At 39.1% G+C, this 22,774-nt stretch overlaps 1 protein-coding gene across 3 annotated transcripts in view; it reads left to right on the forward strand.

Annotated features, from left to right (window-relative positions):
* Positions 1-21,621, forward strand: part of TOP2B (DNA topoisomerase II beta) — a 51,454-nt gene extending 29,833 nt beyond the window's left edge. For 2 of the 3 annotated variants that reach the window (XM_063128097.1, XM_063128113.1), the window contains 16 exons: positions 930-1,161; positions 2,097-2,231; positions 2,334-2,534; positions 3,911-4,106; positions 4,237-4,328; positions 5,506-5,661; positions 5,965-6,048; positions 8,654-8,851; positions 10,764-10,908; positions 12,462-12,623; positions 15,298-15,508; positions 15,995-16,074; positions 17,364-17,474; positions 17,751-17,876; positions 20,336-20,436; positions 21,135-21,621. In XM_063128097.1, coding sequence (XP_062984167.1) covers positions 930-1,161; positions 2,097-2,231; positions 2,334-2,534; positions 3,911-4,106; positions 4,237-4,328; positions 5,506-5,661; positions 5,965-6,048; positions 8,654-8,851; positions 10,764-10,908; positions 12,462-12,623; positions 15,298-15,508; positions 15,995-16,074; positions 17,364-17,474; positions 17,751-17,876; positions 20,336-20,436; positions 21,135-21,296 — 2,392 coding nt within the window. In that variant the 3' untranslated portion in view covers positions 21,297-21,621. The remainder of the gene's footprint in view (positions 1-929; positions 1,162-2,096; positions 2,232-2,333; positions 2,535-3,910; positions 4,107-4,236; positions 4,329-5,505; positions 5,662-5,964; positions 6,049-8,653; positions 8,852-10,763; positions 10,909-12,461; positions 12,624-15,297; positions 15,509-15,994; positions 16,075-17,363; positions 17,475-17,750; positions 17,877-20,335; positions 20,437-21,134) is intronic. The other variant, XM_063128106.1, reaches the window with a different exon arrangement.
* Positions 21,622-22,774: the final 1,153 nt, after the last annotated feature.

A 22,774-nucleotide genomic window follows, 5' to 3' on the forward strand; every position in this document is an offset into this window, starting at 1 on the left:
GAAACATTTTATTTTCTGTTGAGGGATGCATTCCCTCGTGGCTGATCTGTTGCAGTTCCCATGTCGGTGGTGGACAGGGCCAGAGCCAAAACCGGATGGGTTACCCCTTTCTTCTTTCTGTCACTCTCTTTTTGCTCTCTTTCTGCCACCCCCTTTTCTCTCTCTCCCTCTTCTTTCTCACACAGTGAGCAGCAAAGAAAGGACAGATAGCTTTTGCCAGAGGTGTGAACTGATTGCATGCAGAGAGATTTTGAAATGATGTTGAGGGACATATGAATTTAAGCCCATGGCTACATTTGCCCACTCCTGCAGTAAACAGACATAGTTTTGCAGCATGTGATGAGCTAGATAGGTTCTGCCAGTTAGCATGGATAATACTGAACTAGGTAGGGCAGTGGTCAGTTGATACAAGGCAGATTCCAGTTAAGTGCACTTTAACATTCACTGAGAGACAAAGCATCATTTTCCAGTGCATTGAATTGTACCCAAATGCCTGATTAAGAATCTTCTTATATGTGTGGGAGTACTGGCTCTTGCATCATTGCAGGCATCCCGTTCAGAGCTCTACATACTCATTCCCATTGCATATACAGCGCTCTTCTAATGTACTGAATGAGGAAGCTTTTTCAGTGGGAGTCCTGTGCATGTTAGAGTACTTGTAGCACTCTGAATTGGTACAATCAGTTTTAAGGAAGATGAAAAACCAGGGCCCTTTATACAACTAAGGATTATCCCAGGAAAAAGGAGGGATTGTCCCTGCCTGCTCCCGGGATCCCCTGTGTGTCATTTGCATGCACAGGGATAATCCCCGGACGATCCCTGGAAAAAAAGGCAGGTGTAGAAATGGCCCACGTGTCTTAATCTTTGAAATGTAACAGATTGTATTTTTTTGACCTGATAATTTGTGTTTGTTTTTCCTCTCTTTAAAGTCCTTTAGCAAGACTGCTTTTTCCTGCAGTGGATGATAATCTTCTTAAATTCCTTTATGATGATAACCAGCGTGTGGAGCCTGAATGGTACATTCCCATCATTCCCATGGTCTTAGTAAATGGTGCTGAGGGCATTGGTACAGGATGGGCCTGTAAAATTCCAAACTATGATACCAGGGAGATTGTGAACAACGTCAGACGAATGTTGGATGGATTGGACCCTCACCCTATGGTAATTCAACATTTTTTTATATAGAGGGCGTTAAATAGGATTTTTTTATTTGTATAAGAATAAAGTTAGATTTGTCTGTTTTTCTCTAAACAAAGAAAGCTAACACTGAGATTATGGGCCTGTTCAGAAGACAGAGATTATGGTTAAGGCTTCTGGTTAAGCAGCAGAGTTTAAGGTGTCTTGTGCGATGCGTTTTGCTCAACCTTGCTCACTCACTAACTGCAGTCGGACCATCTGCAACTAATAACATCTAATTATATTTCCCCCCACTTTTTTGTTTAAATGATTTTGTAAGTATGTTTAGAGAGAGCTCCAATTTTCATGATTGTGGCTATTGCAGAAAGCTGCAGCTATGATCACTGAGGTGGCTCCATGCTCACTATGTTCCTGTTCAGACAACACACTAAGCCATGGTGGTTAAGCACTTTGAGCTAAACTTTATGGCTTAGCGTGTTGTGTGACCCTATGACTTAGCATGTTGTGTGAATCATTCCTAATGATGCTGGCTACATAACCACAATTGAAACACACTCACTAACCATTTGCTGCAAAAGGGTTAGTGGCCTAACCATGGCTTAGCATGTTGTCAGAACAGGCCGTATATGTACAGTCTGATTCATATTAAGCTTCACCTGCTCCCCTATGATGCTGTACTTGCATATACAATTGCATGGAGGAATTGCTAGTGTGCACTTGCCCTCAGAAACAATTTTCTACTCCCATCTTCTAGATAAACATCACTTTAGTTTGAAATGCTGGCTGAGCATCATTTAAGTATTTTTGTTTTCTAGAAATGGATAGTTGCATCTAAAGTTACTCATGGAAATGGGTCTACTGTTAGTATAATTAAGTGTGGATCCAACCAATAGAAAACATATATATTAACCTTATTGAGGAGTATATTATTAATGTGTCAAATATTCCCTATGTTGCAGCTTCCGAACTACAAAAATTTCAAAGGTGCAATCCAAGAACTTGGTCAGAACCAATATGTTGTGAGTGGAGAAATATACGTGGTTGACAGGAATACAGTAGAAATTACAGAGCTTCCAGTTAGAACATGGACTCAGGTGAATACTTTTATTTTTAATGCTTTTAAGATTATTTTCATTTTGTACCTTGAACTTCCTTTGAATAATCTGGTTTTTTTTAACTTTTTAATGTATTTGTAGGTTTACAAAGAACAGGTGTTAGAACCAATGTTGAATGGGACTGAAAAAACACCAGCATTAATTTCAGATTACAAGGAATATCACACTGATACAACTGTGAAATTTGTTGTAAAAATGACAGAAGAAAAGCTTGCTCAAGCAGAAGCTGCTGGACTTCACAAAGTTTTTAAACTTCAAACAAGTCTAACTTGTAATTCTATGGTAACTTTTCTATATGTTTGATTACCAGACTAATATCGCTTGACCATTTCTCTGTGTTGCCATGGTAGTAGCGTATTCTATACAGCACATGCCTAAATGCATATGTTTCATGTTTACTTCTATACAAAAAAAGAATAGTTCTTATCTCTGCTTTGATTTATAAGACTTGGAAACTTTAATTTCAAACTTAATCAGAGAAATTTGGTGAAGCAGAAAAAACTAATACAATTAATTCCCCACCCCCTCAATGCGGATTGTCTGACCTCTGGTCGTTAAACATTTATAACCCATAGAATGCCTCTTCAACTGACCGTAGAATAAAAACTCATCGACTCACTTCAACATCTCTTTCTTTCCCAAATAAGTGAGCATTTAGTGGATTTATTATCTCTGTTATTCAGAGGCTTAGCTCTGGATAGTTTGCAGAGGCGTACAGAGACAATGTATGTTTACCCAGAAATAATCTGTACTGTGCTCATTGGAGGCTTACTCATTGGGGGCTTACTCCCAAGTAAGTGCGGGTAGTATTTCAGCTTTAGAGCTATTAGATATCATAATGAATAATCCCTTGACCTTCTAGATACAGGATGATTTCTCAGCATCACAGCTCTTACTAAAACACAACTCTCTGAATCCTGTATTAACAGTGGAGGACACAATAGTTTATGATTTTTTGGCTAATGTTTCTTTCAAGGAGAATAACAACTTTTGTACAAGAGACCAAGGAGAAATTATTAGTGGATGAAAAGGCATTTAGCCTATTGCTTTTATTTATTCTTTCTTTTTATTATATAATGTTTAATTTTTATTTTAGTTCTCTATGGTTTGCCTTTCTGTGTTACGCAAGTTCTTTATATTACTTAAATTATGTGCAATCTCTGGGAATTCTGTTATCCATGTTATTTTGGTGAAATTACTATGACATGTTTTGATCACAGAATAGAGGGAACTATACATACAAATGCATAAACAAAAAGTTGTGCCACTAGGAAATAACTAGTGAAAGATGTCTACAAGGTATTTTTTCCCCATTCCCGTCCCCTTTGAAAATGGCTATGGAGGTCAAACAGGGATTCATAATTGAACACTGCATTGGATTGTGTTTTACATCTTTTTACATCTTCTCTGGCTTCCTTGAAAATGGTGATTCGATGTTCCAAGTGAGAGATGATATTATTGCATTGCATTTTGCTAACTGCATTTAAAAATGGGTGTTGAAACTGAGCTGGTGTTTGAATTTGAAATACAAAATTGTGAGCTAAACGTGTGCACAGAACTGTATTTCGGTAATCTCAATGTTGTATATTTTTTCCCCATTATTGAACCACATGCAATATTTGAAATAACTTCTGATCCAATATTTTATATTTATACAGGTGCTGTTTGATCATATGGGGTGTCTGAAGAAGTATGAAACTGTGCAGGATATTCTGAAGGAGTTCTTTGATTTACGATTAAATTATTATGGCTTGCGCAAGGAGTGGCTTGCAGGAATGTTGGGGGCAGAATCGACCAAGCTTAATAATCAAGCTCGCTTTATTTTAGAGAAAATACAAGGGAAAATTACCATAGGTAAGGAAAAAGTAAAATTTAAAGCATATTATGATTGATTGATTTTTTTTATCAACTTAACCTGAGGAGGACATACTCTGAATCACCATTTATTTATTTTTCATTCCGCTTTTGTTTTTGTTTCACATAGAGAACAAATCAAAAAGAGATTTGATTCAAATGTTAGTCCAGAGAGGCTATGAATCTGACCCTGTAAAAGCCTGGAAGGAAGCACAAGAAAAGGTAACCTATGTGGGAAACAAAAAAGATCCTCTAATTCAGGGGCAGGAAACCTTTGCTGCCCATCTGGTCCACTGCTTTCCCCCCCCCCCTTGTCCTGCCCTCCCCATACAGCATTTAGGCTTGCTTTTTAATAATTGATGCACGGAAGCTTTTATTAAGCCCAGTTGCTGTATGGAGGGCAGGAATTTCATGGAGATTGCATTTGGGGTGGTGAGGGTTGTCCCTCCCCTCCCCACGTGCTGCAATCTCCACACAGTTCACACACACACACACACACACACACACTGTAAGCACAATCAGGCTTCCCGATCACAAGGAGGACTGTAATGGCATTCAACTGTGAATACACTTACAAATACCCTTTCGGACTGTCCTGTTCAACCTGAGAAGGTTGGTGCCAGCACATGCCACTCTGACGTGTGAAGCCTTGCAGCCCATTCACAGACATTTCTGAGTGCCTGATTAGGTTTTATATAAAAGTACGATTCCTTAAAAGAAAAATGGCAGCAACAAAAAAGATGACGACAAAAGGATATCAAGGGGAATAGGGAAGGTGCTTCTTCTTGGCCATAGGCAGAGTCTGGTTGCAGATGGCATCAATGAGAGGGGATTCCCCAGGACTTTCAGACCAGACCTGCATCTCCAAACTCATTGTACTATTGAATTTGCAGAGTTTTTATCCCTTCTCTGTTCCCTTCCACTCTCCATCTTTGTTTGGGATTTGGATTGAGTGAGTTGGCATTTGCGGCTAAGTAATTTTTTTTTTTTTTGCATTCAAGCTTCTCTAAAGGCTTGCCTTTGTTTTCGCTTGCCCCATTCATGGCATTCTTTGGGACAACTTTACACATGATAGATTGCTATTGATATTGCAGTGAATTGGAAGATTGAATTTGCCACTGCATTTACCTGCATGTCAGAGCATCCTTGAAACTGCATCTTGGATATCATTTTTAAAATTTTAAGGGTGATATTATATGATGACGATGTCTTAATTATGTGGATGTATTTGAGATTCCTTTCTTCCCCTACAAGAATTCCTTTAAATCTGTGAGTCTCCCCTCTTTACATCACCAATATGATAGCAATATAATCTAATAAAATGCCAACTTTTAGTTTATCCCTTTTGTAGCTGTAAGATATATGTATGAAAGCATAACTAATTTGATTTTTTTTATAGGCAGCAGAAGAGGAAGAAATGCAGAATCTGAATGATGACAATTCCTCTTCCTCAGGATCTACCTCAGGCCCAGATTTCAACTACATCTTAAATATGTCTTTGTGGTGTCTTACTAAAGAGAAAGTAGAAGAGATAATTAAACAGCGAGATTCAAAAGTGGGTACCTGTCAAGGTTTTAAACCAGAAATTACTTCCTGAATTGCTGTGGATGAGGCTCTTTTATACTACAAACGGTTATTTCATTGTAAATATTTGGTCTTTTTAAAAAAAGTTTATATATAAAAGATTGCTATTTCATTTCACAATTAAAATGCAAATGTGCAGATCCTTTTAGGCAAATTTACAGTTACTGTCCAATTTTCTTTTTATAATGTTCGCTTATCTTGAATGATCATAACATGTATATTAATATGTTTATTAATGTAGATATTACTGTATTTGTTCTCTTTTATTTTTTAGGGAAAGGATCTTGGTGACCTCAAGAGAAAGTCTGCTTCAGACCTTTGGAAAGAAGATTTAGCAGCTTTTGTAGAAGAGCTTGAAGTATGCTGTCCTATTTTAACATCTGTGTACAGCATCAGGAATTGTCTCAGTTTTAGTTTAGGCGGGTAGTTTTGGGCAACTGATGATCTTTGAATGACAAAGCGTGTTGGGGAAAAAAGTGAAAGGGCAATCTGTGTAGTGTTCTCAGACACGCATTTGTTACATTGTAGAAAAGGCTAGAATCCTGGAGGCCTCAATAGCACGTTAGCCATTGCAGTGTTTCTGTTTGTGTTTAAGTTAACCATATTTTGATTGAGTGTCTACAGTTTCTTACTTCCTGCCAAGATTTTCTACATATCTGGACACTTGCTTTACAACCTGTGGATCTAATAGTGTTTCTTGGCAAAGACAATACCTGCATGCTTTTTCTTCTTTAAAATCATTTGGCTGGCTCTCAAGCTGAAGGCATGGCAACAATTAAATTACATAGATTCTTGCAAAGATTGAGAAATGTTTATTTTTGTATCCTCCTACTAAGAAGTCATGCCATAACTAGCCGTAACTAGATGCATCCCGGCCAGAAGATTCAGAAATAAGCATTTCTCAACCTTTCCAGGACACAATTAAAAAAACTCCATTTAAGATTATAATAATATAGTGCTAACATCCCTGTGTGCAGAACAGAAACTTCCTGAAGCGCCAGTTTTACAGGTATAAAAAGTAGCTAGAAGAGACTGTGCTGCACACCTCGCATCAGTTAAGAGTCCTGGAAGTTTATGTTTAAATTTACATTGCTCCTTTGAAAGAGGACTGTACTATTTAAAACAGAATTCTTCTGACACTATTGGCTTATGCTGACTTTACTGCCATGGCCAGAGTGTGACTGAATAATGCTTTTATTTGCCTGGAACCATTAATGGCATGTGAATTCTCATTGGGTTGGATCCAGAACAAGTTATATGGATTTACATCATGACTAAATTTTCACATTGATTTCAGTAGGGCCTAAGTACGTCTGACTTAGTCTGTGTTCAACTCTTTATAAATTAAAGTCTGTTCCAAATGTTTATCATACTGCACTGTAACTGAAAAGTCTTTCAGTAATTCTAATTTTGCATGTAGAGTGCGGCTGGGACTGAAAACAGCACAACGAATTCTGCCATGCCTCATGACAAACTGCTTTTTGTAACTGAGGAACCATTAAAAGCCATCTAATATGGTACAGGGGATATGCTCTTCAAAAAAGAAAAGGTCACAATTTACACTCAGCATGCCAGTGCTTAAGAGAGCTCTTTGGATCCCAATCTGTGAGATTCTTGCCACTAGCATTGACATTTACTGCTAATTTTATTATGTCATTAAGATAGTTATGTTTCATCATATTAACAATTGCAAGGTAATGGGGTTGCTATGAAGCCCAGGGCTTTCTCATACCCCAGTGAGGAATCTTATATAAGAATCCAGTAGTGTAAGGCTTATTACTCGAGACCTACCAGATCAATTTCACTCATTCTTGTTTTAAGCTGTGGATGTGCAGAAAATTTGTAAAGTTCAAAAAAGACAAAGCTCGAGCTTTAATATCAATTTCCTGTGCGCCAAATAGGGTGGGCAGCCCCTCCACCAGCGGGGTGATGGATAGTCCTGCTTGGCCAATCAGCATGGCACAAAGGTTGGCCTCGGGCTCAGCCATGCAATTAAGCTGTCGCCACCAGCATAGAGGGGGAAAGGGACAGAGGTGGCCAGTCAGAGAACACGAGGGACAGAAAAGGGCTGCACATGCAAATTTTTGAAGAGGGGATTCGCTATGCATGAACCACATTTGCATTATCCATGAGCCCCTCTGTGGTGAGGGGACTGAGGAACAAAAAAGCAGGAAAGGAACAGGACTAGTAATGCCTATGGCGACATGAACTTTACACAAGTTTAAGTTAATATTGCAGGGTCCAGAGTACCTCATTACCTTCTGTCTTAGATTATGTTTTTGGAATGTGAAATACAATTTTTTTAAAATGATAAACACGAGTCATTTTTAAATCAGTTGTTAACATTATTTCCAGCAACGGTTTTAAAAGGGTCAGTTGAACCCCAAAAGCAGATTGGTAGTGTCAAAGAAAACATTGAATGGGGTTAAATTACCTCTGCAATTTAGTTATCTTTCACTAGAAATAAACTGTCTTATCTCTGGCTTTGTGGAGAATTATTCTTTTGTGATAAAGTTAGTTAGAATTAGTTCCTTAAATGATTTTTCCAAGACAGAAAAGGTAATTTTGTTCATACGAGACTATTTCTAGGAACAGATGCTAAAGTTACAGGTCTGATGAAGTAATGAAGTTACGGGTTGTATCCATTCTGCTGACGGAAGTGGGGAGGCGATTCCTGCTTCCCCAACCCCCAGCACCCCTCAAAATCTGCTCCTGAATGCTGGAAAACCCTTTGAAGTAGATGTTTGGATGGTGTGGAGTGCTGCAGAATGGAGAAGAGAGAAAGTTTCATCCCACTCATGGATGTCTGCTGGCATCAATGGATTTAACTCCAAGGCATTTTAAACCAATTAAGGACATTTCCATGCAAAATTGTAAAATGTACAGTGACTATATATAGTAGATATAGCACCGCAGTCTTTAGAAGCTGTATATATTTTACTTTCATTGTCATTTATTATTAGAAAGTAGAAGCTCAGGAAAGAGAAGATGTCTTGGCTGGGATGACTGGTAAACCTATAAAAGGCAAAGTTGGTAAACCCAAGATGAAGAAACTTCACTTAGAAGAGACCATGCCATCACCATTTGGTAGGAGAATAGTTCCACAAATTACATCTGCTATGAAAGCTGATGCCAGTAAGAAACTGCTTAAAAAAAAGAAGGCAAGTCATTCTCTTTTTTCTTATGTCTCATATATTTATTTAGCATGTTTAGCACATCTTACATTTATTTGTACAATGTATACCCAGACTTTTTATATGAAATATACTCAATCAAATTAATGTAAAAGAGAACTAGAACTTTCAACGCCTGCCTAAAAGTGGGCAGCTAAGGAGGCTGTTCCACATTCTAGGCTCCAAAACCAAAAAGATCCTCTTTTGTGTTTGCTAGGGGTGGGGTGGGGGATGCAGAGAAGGGCCCATTTTTGTTGCTGTCCTGCTTCATTCACATTTCTTAAAGTGACCCCAGAACCAAGTTTCTGGAACAGGACTGGGCAGTGGAGCTCTTTTTCGTGTGCTCTACTGATCTGTGCCCTTCCAGAAACAAGTGTTTCTTGTCATTTAGGATTCCTTTGGGAATCCCTAGGTTCCCATTGTGCTAGTGCTAGGTCCTGCTAGCATGTGGACAGTATTGGATACTGCCCATGTTGTATATCTAATGATGCACATCTCTCTTTCTTATATTCCTAGAACTACTCACACACAAAAATCATACCGTCACACTAATTATTCAAGCCACTTCTTTAACTTGCTGCTAAAGATCAGATCAGAACTCCAGGGATCTCCAACTTTAGTTTAGTCCACATCCAATTATAGTTTAACAAAGCCAGAGCCATCATTTGCTCCCAAACCATTTACTGTGTTTAGATATGTACATCATACATATCAGTTGACAAACGCTTTACTGAAGCTGACTATCTGTTCCTAGGGCTTGTGTGCTCACAGTTCATAAAATGTCTTTGCAGTAGGGTTTTTATAAATTAGGCTGACAATATGAAAAGGAGGACAGGGCTCCTGTATCTTTAACAGTTGCATAGAAAGGGGAATTTCAGCAGGTGTCGTTTGTATATATGGAGAACCTGGGGAAATTCGCTCTTCATCACAATAGTTAAAGCTGCAGGAGCTATACTAAGTGACCAGATTTAAAAGAGGGCAGGGCACCTGCAGCTTTAACTGTGGTGATGAAGAGGAAATTTCACCAGGTTCCCCATACATACAAATGAGACCTGCTGAAATTCCCTTTTCAATACAACTGTTAAAGATACAGGAGCCCTGTCCTCCTTTCCATATGGTCACCCCTATATAAATATTCCATAACAACACATCAAGTGAAATAATGACTTGGGAGGGCTCATTTCAATCAACAAACAATAGATTTTATGCAGCCAGTGTTGGTGGATGTTTCAGAATCTGCAGCCTGCTCTTAACTCAGGCAACATTTCTCAAACTGGACCACTAGTGGGTGACAAACCACTGGCAAAGAATTCAGCAATTGCCAAAGAGGTATTAGATAACAATATAAATTAATAATTGCCAGTTGATAATGCCTCCATCTGCTGCCATTTTGTAACTGGCTCCACCCTGCACTACAATTTTCTGACCGGTAGGCTTCAGATGTTTTCAGCTTTCTCAAGGGAGCTCTAGGGGTAGAAAGGTTAAGAAACCCTGACGGGTGTTTTATTTTTGTGAGTTTATCTGATATTGAAAATAATCTTTCAGTTTCCTCCTGAAAATCTCTTTATGTTCTCTGCTTAAATATGATGCCATATTTATCTCTCTGTTACTGTAGTAAGAAAATGCCCTAAATATTGTCCAAACCCGGTATAGCGTTAAAGAACTAAATATATTGACATTTAATATTTTATAACACTTTCACTAAATGTTTCATGTCTATTATCTCAGTATTCTTTCCAACTTCCTCTGTAATGTAATAGTAGTTACTAACCTCATAATTCAGATGGGAACTGAGGCTGCAGAGGTAGAGCCTTGCCTAAGGCTATTATGTTTAATTTGTTGTTTGCACCCCTCTCTTAGGCATTACACTGGCCTCACTCGTTTTGTTTTGTATTTGTAGGGGGATCTTGATACTATAGCAATAAAACTGGAATTTGAAGAGGAATTTGGTAGCCCACCAGTAGAAGGTGCTGGAGAAGATTTGCTTAATATCTCTGTCCCAGTGACTAAGACCCCTAAGCCTAAGAGAGAGAAGAAAGAACCTGGTAAGTGAATAGAAGGTGTCTTTGGATGTTATAAAACAGCACCTCCAACTGAATACGCATGTGTGAGAAGGGAAACTCATGTGAAGACATGGAGCAGGTTCTAGACTCACAGTATCTCACTCAAGTTCAGGCATGACACAGAAGCACCATCAGCCAAATTTACATTCAATCTAGATTTGTTATTTTTCTGCTTGCCTGTAAACAGACTGTGGCTTTCTTCAGACAATCCAGTTTACTGGTTCAGATGTATTAGCAAATTATGAAATGCTGAATCGAGGATCTGTCTCCCCCCCCACCCACACACACACACTACAGCTCACCCTATTCAGCAGGGTCTCTTGACTATTAGTGTCTCATTTTCTGAGGGCTGGAGGGACTTCCGTTAGAAGGGAGAGGACGGGAAGGCAAAGTCCTCTTTCATCACTGCAGTTGATCCAGTGTAAATCTGGATTATACCCAGAGATTGCAGCAAACTAGGAAAGGAGGAAATCACAGCACACAAGATGAAGGTGGATGTTTGGTGCTATATGAGCATTGAAAAAGTATTTCTTTTGTATGCTTCCCTATTTTCACTTAAAAGTTGAGATTCTCTCCCTTTACTAATTTGTAAAATAAGTTGCTGTTTCATCTGGACCATTAACCTATGGTTTGTGCTGTAAAGCAGGGAGGACACAAGGGAAGGAGAGAAGGGAAGAAAACACAAGGGAAGGAGAGAATGTGGAAACCCATATCTTGTTCCAACTTGTTTAGATAGCAACAAACCATGGTTTGACATTGAATCTTAGCTGGGCCTGTGAATTTCTTGGTGTCTTAATTCCAGCTGTGCTGTTCAGCAAAAATGGTTGCAACATTAATAGTAAAGTAGACAGAAGGCTGTGGTTGAATTAACAAAGCACAATAAGGGTGATAACACTCAACCACAAAGATTCACTTAGAGATGTAAAATAGACGCAATATATTAGAGATATAGGTGATATATACAACATGTATATATATATACAACATGTATATGTTTGTAATCAATCTGTATTTCACGTGAAAATGATATGGTGACAATGCTGGAGGGTTCCACCCTAAATGTACAGCCACGACTCCCTTTATGAACAAGTTGCGTCCAACTGACAAAGATACTTCAAAACAGGATATGTACCGGACGCCTTATTATGAATGTTTAATAGACGCCTTATGAATGTCATTTAGATGCCTGACTTTGTGAATGTGTGGAGTGATATACTTCTGAAAGATATATTATTATTAACAACAACAGCAATACTACTACTACTAATAATAATAATAATAATGGATTGGCCTATAAATTGTGAAGAACGAGAAAAAAAATCTCTTACTGTTTTACATGGTATTAGCTTCAACGCTGGTGTCACCATCAGAATGTTGTTTATATTTAGGAGAGCAAGATTTTAATGATGTGATGTTTTTCTATATATAATTTGGAATATTAAAAATGCCTTATTATGCCTTAATAAGGAAACTATAAGAAAATCTGTGTAATGAAGGATTATCTTTCCAATACTGAGAGTGTAACTTTGTTTTAGGTACTAGAGTGAGAAGAACACCATCTGCCACAAAGCCTAGTAGTACAAAAAAAGTGAAGAAGCGAAATCCATGGTCAGATGATGAATCCAAGTCTGAAAGTGACTTGGAAGAAAATGAACCTGTGATTATTCCAAGAGACTCATTATTAAGAAGAGCTGCAGGTAATAAAGGGATTTGGGGCAATTTATACAATGCTTTTAGACTAATGTTCTGAATGAATAAGGTTTAACAGTTATCACATACATTCCTAAATGCAGGTATTGTGCTTGGGCACCCAATTTCATGTGATGAAATGAAATTCTCAAAGTAAATGAAGTTAAAATCTTCTGATCCTAAATATTCCTTGCAAATTGTTGAACCATGAGATTGTGCTTGATTTTAAATATCGAGTGTTGGATCCAGATGTAGGCGCTCGCAACTGGGCCAGCAGAACCAGGCTACCCATCCCTCCTCCCCATGGCAGCCCTGCCAGCCCCCTGCAAATGCTACAGAGAGGATCGGGGAACTTTTCTGAATGGGGTGAGCTGGACTTCCCTGAAGATCAGGCAGGGGAGATCCCTGAAAATCAGGCAGAGGCACTTTCTGTGAGTGAAGTCAATGGAAGGCAGAACCTGGATCCACCCAGAATATTGTGATAATGTGAGAGTTCTAGCATAGGTCCAGAATTAGATTCATGCAACTACACAAAACAAAGAGGAAGTACTGCCAATCCTCCCATCAAGGGAACACTCGCTGTGCAGGTTGTTTGACTTCCCACTTGATATGCCTTAATGAAGACCCACCACAATTTAATTCTAAAATGTAAATCATTTTACTGTATTGTAAACCATTTGAGCCAATGGCTGTGCTGGGAATCATAGAATCATAGCATAGTAGAGTTGGAAGGGGCCTATAAGGCCATCGAGTCCAAGCCCCTGCTCAATGCAGGAATCCACCCTAAAGCATCCCTGACAGATGGTTGTCCAGCTGCCTCTTGAATCGTGGATATCATGATAAACCTGGTTTGTTGTGAAGGCAGCGATCCACAGCTAGTGTTGGGGCTTGCGTGCTCCCCTGTCCCCTCTTCTTCTTTGGCATGGCCTTGAGGAAGAGATTGGAAGTTTTCGCTTCCATTTTTAATTAACTGCTGTTTAGTGTTATATGTGAACCCTAGATTCTGGTTAATCCCATGGTTTGATGTTGACTGGTTTCAAACAAATCATAGTTAAGACTCATTCCCCTTCATTGCATTCAGACAAAATGGCAAGCTGCAGTTAATTAAAAACAGAAGTGAACACATCCAAACTCCTGCTCATGACCATACAAGAGAAGTAGAGGGAATGCACGAACTCAAGACTCCCTGCAGCTTGTCCCTGTCATTATCGTTTTATTGTGAGGTCTGAACGCAATATAGTCTGAAGATGTGAAGTACACATTTGATTTTTTAAAAAATGTTGTTTACATGTAGGTTAAACGTTTTTTTCTGGAAAATGTGCCCACAACTTTTATTGACAGAAATAACACTTGGAAACATCTGTTCTTCTGTGTGATCTCTGCATCACACATATGGGCTTGTGCGGAGCCCCATTCGGAAAACTTCTATAACTGAGGATTTTGGGGTGGAGACACACACCCCCGCCCACTGAGCCATTGCACATGTCCCTAGTGGTTCCCGCCTATTCCCTGAGTTCGCTTTCGACTGCCATTGTGGTAGCCTCGTAGAGAACGTCGCACATTGTTTGCCTGTCAGATTGCAATTGCTGAGGTGTTTTTTCCTCTGCCTTATTGTTCTGTCATCTCACTTTTTCTTACTATTGCTACTGTTTTAGATTTCATTTGTTTCTTTGTGTTCATGCCCATGAGGTCCCCACCTCGGAAGTGTGTCTGCTGTAAATTGTCACTGGTGGGCATGCCTTAATCTTGATTTCTGAGATTAAATTACAATAACAATATACATAAACTATATAAAACTAAAAGATCAGAAAGACAGAAGCAGCTGAATCATCACCAGTATTAATCGTCAACAGCATTAACATACATTTAAAAGCTCTAACAGAAAATATGCTCAAGAGACTTTAAACCCCATTAAAAGCTTTCATAAATAAGAATGGCTTCAACCAGCACCTAAAAATAGGGAGGCCTGCTCAGGGGACAAGCTGCGCAGGTGTGTGCTGTGGTTGCCGCCAGTTTCAACAAAATGAATAGCAAATTAGTCACAAGACTGTTTGCTGTAAGTAAACTTATTGTGGTTTGTTTTGAGCATCATTTTTCTTCATAAAAATAACACCGGAGCTCCAGGCAAAAATTCCAAGCTCATCCTGAAAAGCAGCAAAAACTCGATGCAAAGAAGCAAATTGCAGAACATTGGTTTGAATATACTGCATAAAGATGATTTAAAGTGCTGGTGGATCTGTCATCAATCGAATTAGGAAAAATGCTGGCTTATGCGAACATTTGATTGGCTAGACAGAAAATCCTTTCACTGTGAATTGGCTCATAGTTAAAACTACTCCGTTGGTTAGACTATCCAGCTAGATAAATAATCTGTGCAAAAGATAGAGGAGGGGGCAGTACTGAGACCCATCGAATAAGCCAGTCCTGTGTCCACCCCTCTTGATAGATGGCATAGAGTCATAGAATACTAGAGTTGGAAGGGGCCTATAAAGCCATCAAGTCCAACCCCCTGCTCAGTGCAGGAATCTACCTTAAAGCATACCCATTTTAGAGCACCGAAAAAGAAGAAGCACAAATGGCGCTGGATGAATCATCCTACAGTACCTCAAATCCTCCACTCTGTACAGTCCGTTGCAAACTGAAGTAACACACAAATATTGATGGTGGTGTTTGTCTTCACAGCTGAAAGGCCTAAGTACACCTTTGATTTCTCAGAAGAGGAAGATGACGCTGATGAGGATGATGAAGATGCCAACAATAATAATGATCTAGATGAACTGAAAGTAAAGGCATCTCCAATCATCAATGACAGAGAAGATGAATTTGTGCCCTCAGATGGTCTAGAAAAGGATGAATATGATTTCTCCCCAGTTAAATCAAAACCTTCTCCAGAGTAAGTATAATAACTTCAGGATGGTCTTTAATATCTGATTAGCAATATAGTGGTTGCACTGATAACAAAAAAGTAATGATAACTGCAAAAAGTTATGTCCCACATATCTATGTGGTAAATCAGACAGGTGTGCACCCTCTGAGTATTAGGTGCCAAGAGAAGTTACCTGTTTCTAAGGTATCTGGGAGAAAATGTATATTGGCCCTTTTATACAAATGACCAATCTTGAATTGCCTGCAGTTCTAGCATTCTTGTCTGTTCAAGTGTGAGAATGCATAGCATTGAAACACTTCTTCATAACAAGCTCTAGCTATTTGGCCTCTCATTTATATGTATTAACATATGGACCACTATCCATGACTGGTGACCTGCATTTGGCTTGGCTTGGTGTGATTGCAAGTTGTGCAGCATTTACGTCTATGCAAGCATAGCTAATGGTTTCAAGTGTATACTGCAATAGATACTCAACTTTCATTTCTATAATAGGAAGATTTCCCAAGACAAAAGTAGTGAAGAATTTGGAAACCTGTTCACCTTTCCTTCTTATTCTCGGAAAAGCAATATTGGTACGTATACATATTTATATATTTAGTATTTCAGCTAGATCAACAAAGGCATTGAACTGCAAACACACAGATTCTTGGGATCTAACTTGCTCTCCTTAAACGAGACCAGATACCTCAGAATGAATGCTTCAAGGATTGAATGTTTTCTAGTTAGGCCCCCTCAACTCTTAGGAAGATCCTAAAGATTTCAAAAGTGAATAAGACCACTGCATGAAGGACGCAGAGATTTAGTTCATCCTGAGTTGTTGTTCCCAAGAGCCTACATGTTGACTGGAAATGGCTCTGGTATTGGACTCCTATACCAGGACAGGATCTACACTACTGCTTTAAAATGGTTTATATCAGCAGTGACAACTGTTGGGGCCCAGGACACACTCCATATACACTTTGCAAACCGTTTTCAAAGTGTCATATCCTGCTTGGTATAGACCTGGCCCAGGTGCCAGATAATTAGCTGTTTGCCACTGTTACCTTTACTTATCATACGAGGCTCACACCTTCTTGTTTCTGAAGTCATCCTGCTAGCTGGGATGTGACCATGATGGGAAAAATTATAAGAATGTCAAGTTCCTGGTGATGTCTTGAGCTGCCTTTTGCAGTGACCTCTGTCACCCCCTGCAAACCTGCTTCCTGTTTCCTATGCCTGAAGACTCACCTAGAAAAATGTGGCCCTACATTGGTTACTGTCCCTCAGAGGAAGAATCGTCACTTGTATCCTCATTGGTTTCCCAACCTGAACCTGCTTGCTGCTCCAACAGCATCACCAATCTACATTGCGCAACCAATTCTGACTCATTTCACTAATGTCTTCCTGCTAGTCAGTCTTTTTCTTTCATCACCATACTTGATTGCACCATGAGATTCCTACCGGAGAAGGCCTTTTCATCATATTTATGTGCTTGGAATGCAGAATACTTTCTGTTTTAGTCTGACTTAGCACTCCATGACCATGCAGTGTTGTGCTGATTGGTCATGAGGCAAGAAGACTTGGGGTGTAGGACATTGTACATTCTGAGCAAAGTATTGCCAGCTGCACTGTAACGTTTCCTGTTAATTACTTTCCCTTCATCTGCCACTAGGCACAAAGGGATTTCCCATGCAAAAGCATAAAATATTGTGGATGCTGTTAAGCTTTGGAATGTAGTATATTTCAACTGGTTTTGAACATCCTTATGATCTGATGGGGGTTGTTACTTTGGTTCGCGTTGAAAGGGGTTCATATATTTAAGATAACTGAGAAGGAAGTTCCATAGGTATGTGTAACTTGTTAAATCTTTTGTGCTGTTTAGATACATCAAAGTTCGACAGTGATGAGGAAGATTCAACACCTGTCTTCTCGTCCTCATTTACCCAGAAACAAACAGAGAAACCTTCAAGTAAAACAGTAGTCACTAAAAAAGGCAAGTGTCTGCATTTGTTAGTTACTTTGCTCATTTAAAATGTCAAAGCCAGCAAATGGGAAATTTGTTTGCACCTCCCATATCACCATCCAGTCTGGAGCAGAATGTGGGAGACAGGAATTGACCTCCCTTTTCCCACAATATTTACATGTGTCAAGGTGTAGAGAAGGGAAGAGAGAATTCTAGAGTCCTGTGAGGATCTGTGTGGGTGGGTGCTGCACCTTGTTGGGGGAAGAATTGTTCCCATGATAATTTAATATTGATTGATGTAATTAGCAGCAAAACTGCCATCAGATGCTTCCTCTAAGCCGAAAAGACCTCCTAAGCCTAAGAAGATGGAAATAATAAACTCTGATTCAGAATCAGAATTTGGCATTCCAAAGAAGGCTGTAACTCCCAAAGGTAAGAATTTTGGTGTGGCACATCTCCAATTGAGTTAAACTGTATGGATATTTTCTTCACCTTGCATTTAGTTTATTTATTTATTTATTTATAAATAAATAAATTTAGTTAGTTAGTTGGGCTGGTTTTGCATGTCATCAGGATGCAAGGGGTGGAGTGCAAGTGTGTTGCACTTGTTTTTTCTGTTACTGGTGTAATATTTATTTATTTTCAATATTTATATGTTAATAACAAATGTCTGTGTGTTTTACATGTAAAAGATTAAAACCTGTACAGTCCAAAAATGTACCATGGGAATAAAATCTAATACAGAATTAAAAGATCAACGAAATAAAACCAGCAGCAGAGAATAGCATCTAAAAGTATTAAATTATGTTTAAGATTTAACAGCTTGGAGGGGAAATTAGGTCTTTAGTTGGCACCTGAAAGACCTAAACATAGGTACCAGGTGTTCCATAACTAAGGTGTTAACACTAAGGCCCTCTCTCTATTAGCCATCCACCTGACCACATTTGGCAGGGATACCCAGAAAAGGGTCTAAGAAAATAATTGTAGGGTCCAATTGTATGGGAGGAAGGAGTCCTTCAGGTAACCTGGCCCCAAGCCATATTCAGATTTTAAGATATGGGTGGATGGTGCATGCAGCCCTTTCCCACTTCTCTGGTGCAGCTCCCCATGCTGAAATTTGGCATTGACAAAAAATAATTGTCTTTCTGGCAGGAAACTGCTACAGAAGATTACAATGGAAAAATTAAAAACAAGCTAAATTTGTCCTGTTTAATAGGGACTGATGGATACCTGCTGGCATAATATGATTGTATGAACATTCTTGCTGCCATATTTTGGACCGGCTGAAATTTCTGGACCATTCTGGACCATTTTCAAAGGCAACCCCACATATATAGCACATTGCAGTAAGCCAAACAAGAGGTTTGGTCTCAGGTTGACTTTCTCTGTCCAGACAGGGTTGTAGTTTGCTTATTTCTTTTTATACCATCCTTCATTCTATTTAGAATTTCAGGGCAGTGTACAATCACAACATGAATAATAAAACAAATAAAAACCTTAAGACCATCTGCCAAATTAGGTTTTAATTATTAACACCCAGGCAATTTATTTGGGTCCCAAGGCATTTAGGGCTTTAAAGTTTAGTATCAGCACATTGAACTGGGCCTGGAAATGAATAGGCCACCAGTGGATTCTTTTAACATTGTCAGAACATGCATAAATCTGGCTGTATTTGTGAAAATTTTGATGGCTGTATTCTACACCAGTTTAGGTTTTGTCATCCTCCACATATAACACATTGCAGTAATCTAGGTGGGAGCCTATCATGGATTACTGTGACTAGACTATCCCTGTCTGGAAATAGTTGCAGCCGGCGAACTAAATGAAGCTTCGTGGCATCCTCTGTGCCACGAAGGTCACTGGGCTTCTAGTGACAAAGCTGGATGTAGGAGTCCGCCCTCCAAATATAATCTGATCCAAAACAGGACAAAGGCACACCAATTTTATAGACGTGGGAGCCATGTGCCCCCTGTACCTCTTCCTTACCGTAACATGATAAAAGGCACTGTAAAATGAGGTCACCTGGGCCTCTAGCGACAGTGCTAGATCCATGACCATCCACACACTACAAACCTTTCCTTTAGCCGGCAATGCAGTCCCCTTCAAAACAGGTTGACCACCACTCCAGCTAGACAGACAAACTAAGTGTCTCTGTCTTGTCTAGACTGGGGGGGGTCTGTTTTGTTGGCCCTCATTTAGTCCATTACTATGCCCAGGCTCTACTTTTCCCATTGCAATATGTGAAGGCCATTACCTCCTTGAATTAGTTCATTGTTACCCATTGTCTGGGTAACCCTCTTCTGTTACCCAGAAGAGGGCAACCAGGGTGATCAGGGGTCTGGAAACAAAGCCCTATGAAGAGAGACTGAAAGAACTGGGCATGTTTAGCCTGGAGAAGAGAAGATTGAGGGGAGACATGATAGCACTCTTCAAATACTTAAAAGGTTGTCCCACAGAGGAGGGCCAGGATCTCTTCTCGATCCTCCCAGAGTGCAGGACACGGAATAACGGGCTCAAGTTAAAGGAAGCCAGATTCCGGCTGGACATCAGGAAAAACTTCCTGACTGTTAGAGCAGTGCGACGGTGGAATCAGTTACCTAGGGAGGTTGTGGGCTCTCCCACACTAGAGGCATTCAAGAGGCAGCTGGACAACCATCTGTCAGGGATGCTTTAGGGTGGATTCCTGCATTGAGCAGGGGGTTGGACTCGATGGCCTTCTAGGCCCCTTCCAACTCTGCTATTCTATGATTCTATGTATTTTGCCCCTGTAGAGAAAGCTGGATTTCTTCTCATCAGCAGCATGAAGAGAAGATGCATTGAAGCTGCTTTGAGAATGTGAGGGAAAGTACTTCTATACATAACTGCTTCCAATATTGTCTTAAATATTTTAGTAGGAAAGGGCAGGGGAGCGAAGAAAAGGAAAGCATCTGGTTCCGAAAATGAAGGTGAATATAACCCTGGGAAGAAACCATCCAAGTCAACGGCAAGCAAGGTAATTTCAGAATCCGCAACTTATTCTTAAAGGTTGCTGCTGCCATTGCAACAATAGGAAAATAATTATTTCCCCGGACATTTTATTCAATACAACACAATCTTTGTACTGCAAGCATGGGGTGGGTGTTAGTGAATCAACAGAACTCAAGCTAACCCAAGTTCTCAAAATTCTATCTCAAAGCTTGTTCCAACTGAAGTCCATATATGAGATTGTGAACTTTGTTTTTCTCTTTTCACATTAAAATCTGTGGGTATTTCCTCTAAATGCATACATTAATTCTGTGCATTTTTGAAATGTACATATTCTTCTCCCATTGCTCAAAGTGTATTTGTGTACATTTTTCAGAAGTACACATTTTTACATGTAGGCATTTTTTGGTCCACGGATTATATTGTAAGCTCAATGTACGGACTTCGACCACAGATTGCGTCTGAGTCAGTGTTCTGTCCTGAAGCTGTGAACTGGGTAAAATCCTGATAAACTGTCATGGTTGCAAACTGCAAATATGCTTTTTGAAATGAACTGAAATGAGTTTCTCATACTTCTCCAGACTGGGTGTTAAGATTTTGTTTGGTTAAGTGCAGTGATTTCAAACAAGGATTTTAAAAAACACTTTGGATTTTATGGAATAGCTAGAAGAAATATTGAAATAGATCTTCATGAATAACATTTTTTTTAAAATCCTTTAAAAACAGAAGCCCAAGAAAGCCGCCTTTGACCAGGACTCGGACGTAGACATCTTCCCATCGGACTTTGCCTCTGAAACAGCCTCCAGGCCGCGGACAGGTCGGGCTAGAAAAGAAGTGAAATATTTTGCAGAGTCTGATGAAGATGATGATTTTGCTATGTTTAATTAAGTGCCCAACGAGCACCCAAACTTCCAACAAATATCTTATGTTGTCCTTTTGTCCCTTTCTGTCGCAGACTTTTTGTACATTTGACTTATTTTATGTGATGATGTAATTGATGGTTTTTATTATTGTGTGTAGGCATTTTAACATTTTGTTCTTACACCTACAGTTTTATGCTCTTTTTTACTCATGAAATGTCATGTATTTGTCTGACCGGCTTGTAGAAATGTTCTAGAAAGCTGTGCAAAAGCACACATTTTAATTGTCATGGTTGCAAACTGCAAACCTGCTTTTTGAAATGAAGTTTAAACATTAAAAAAATATAAAACCATTTCCTTGTGTGTAGAGGCTTAGATTTAAAAACTTCTTTTACACAGGGTTAAAATAAATATATTTTATTCTTTGCCAGGAGATTCCATGGAAAAAGGTAAACAGTATATGAACATAGAAAGCATTGTTAAACAATCTCAATGTACAAACAGAGCCAGTGAAGTACATCACAGACTTGCTAGAATATATAAAAAAAATCCACTAGTGCTTTTAAATGAAACCTAAGAAACTGACACTTTAAAAAAAATTGTAACCACTCTACCACATTTTTCACTCTGTTTTTATGGTGATTAACAAAGTCATAAGAGGCAGATTCTCTCCTCTGCTTTTGAGTATTCTAGTGACAGCCCCTTGGTGCCATAGAGGAGGATTGTGGGGCTGGGGGCAGTTTCTCCAGAGTCGTTTTTCACTAGTGACACCAACTCAGAGGTAGTGAGTATGCCTGGTCATTATCCCATGAAGTTTCCCAAACAGCTTGTGAACAAGTAAACAAAAAACATTGTAACACTGGAAAGTGTTTCTGCCTTGAAGGCTATAATTGAAGTAAAAATTTAGAATTTATTTTTAAATGCAGAGAAGTCAGCCAAGTAATAAACCCCCTTTGTAAATTTTAAAGTGACATCAACAGTGGAACAGATTACATCCAAATAACTGATCTGGCAGTTACACTTATACAGAAGTTCCTTCTGCTAGTGCAGTAAATTTCTTTGTATCTTTTTGATAGGAAAAGAAAAAATACAAACTGAGGTCATAAAAAAGAGTAATGACAAGTTTTCATCCTAACTAAATTAGAATGTCTCTTTCAGAACTTTATCTGGACATGTAATTAGTCCATTTTATAAACGTGATGTCGGGATCATTTTATGTATGCAAGAAAAAAGGAATGCACCGAACATCCAGCATAAAAAGTACAGGCCCATATATTTGTATGTACAAATTCACCAGAAATGGTATAACCATAATTTTAAGCTCTTGTCTTGTCACCTCGCAATCTTGAACGTTTAGCAGAAATAACTGAAGCTTAAGTAGCTTCTCATTTCATGAAATAGCTGATTTAGTATTTCAAAGGTTTGTGGTTTCTAATTAAGCTGCAAGGCCTCTGTCTCTCTCTGTGTGTGTGTGTGTGTGTGTGTGTGTATATGTATGTGTATATA

The sequence above is a fragment of the Elgaria multicarinata genome, chromosome 1 (genome assembly GCF_023053635.1).
Source record: "Elgaria multicarinata webbii isolate HBS135686 ecotype San Diego chromosome 1, rElgMul1.1.pri, whole genome shotgun sequence".
NCBI classification, from domain to species: domain Eukaryota; kingdom Metazoa; phylum Chordata; class Lepidosauria; order Squamata; family Anguidae; genus Elgaria; species Elgaria multicarinata.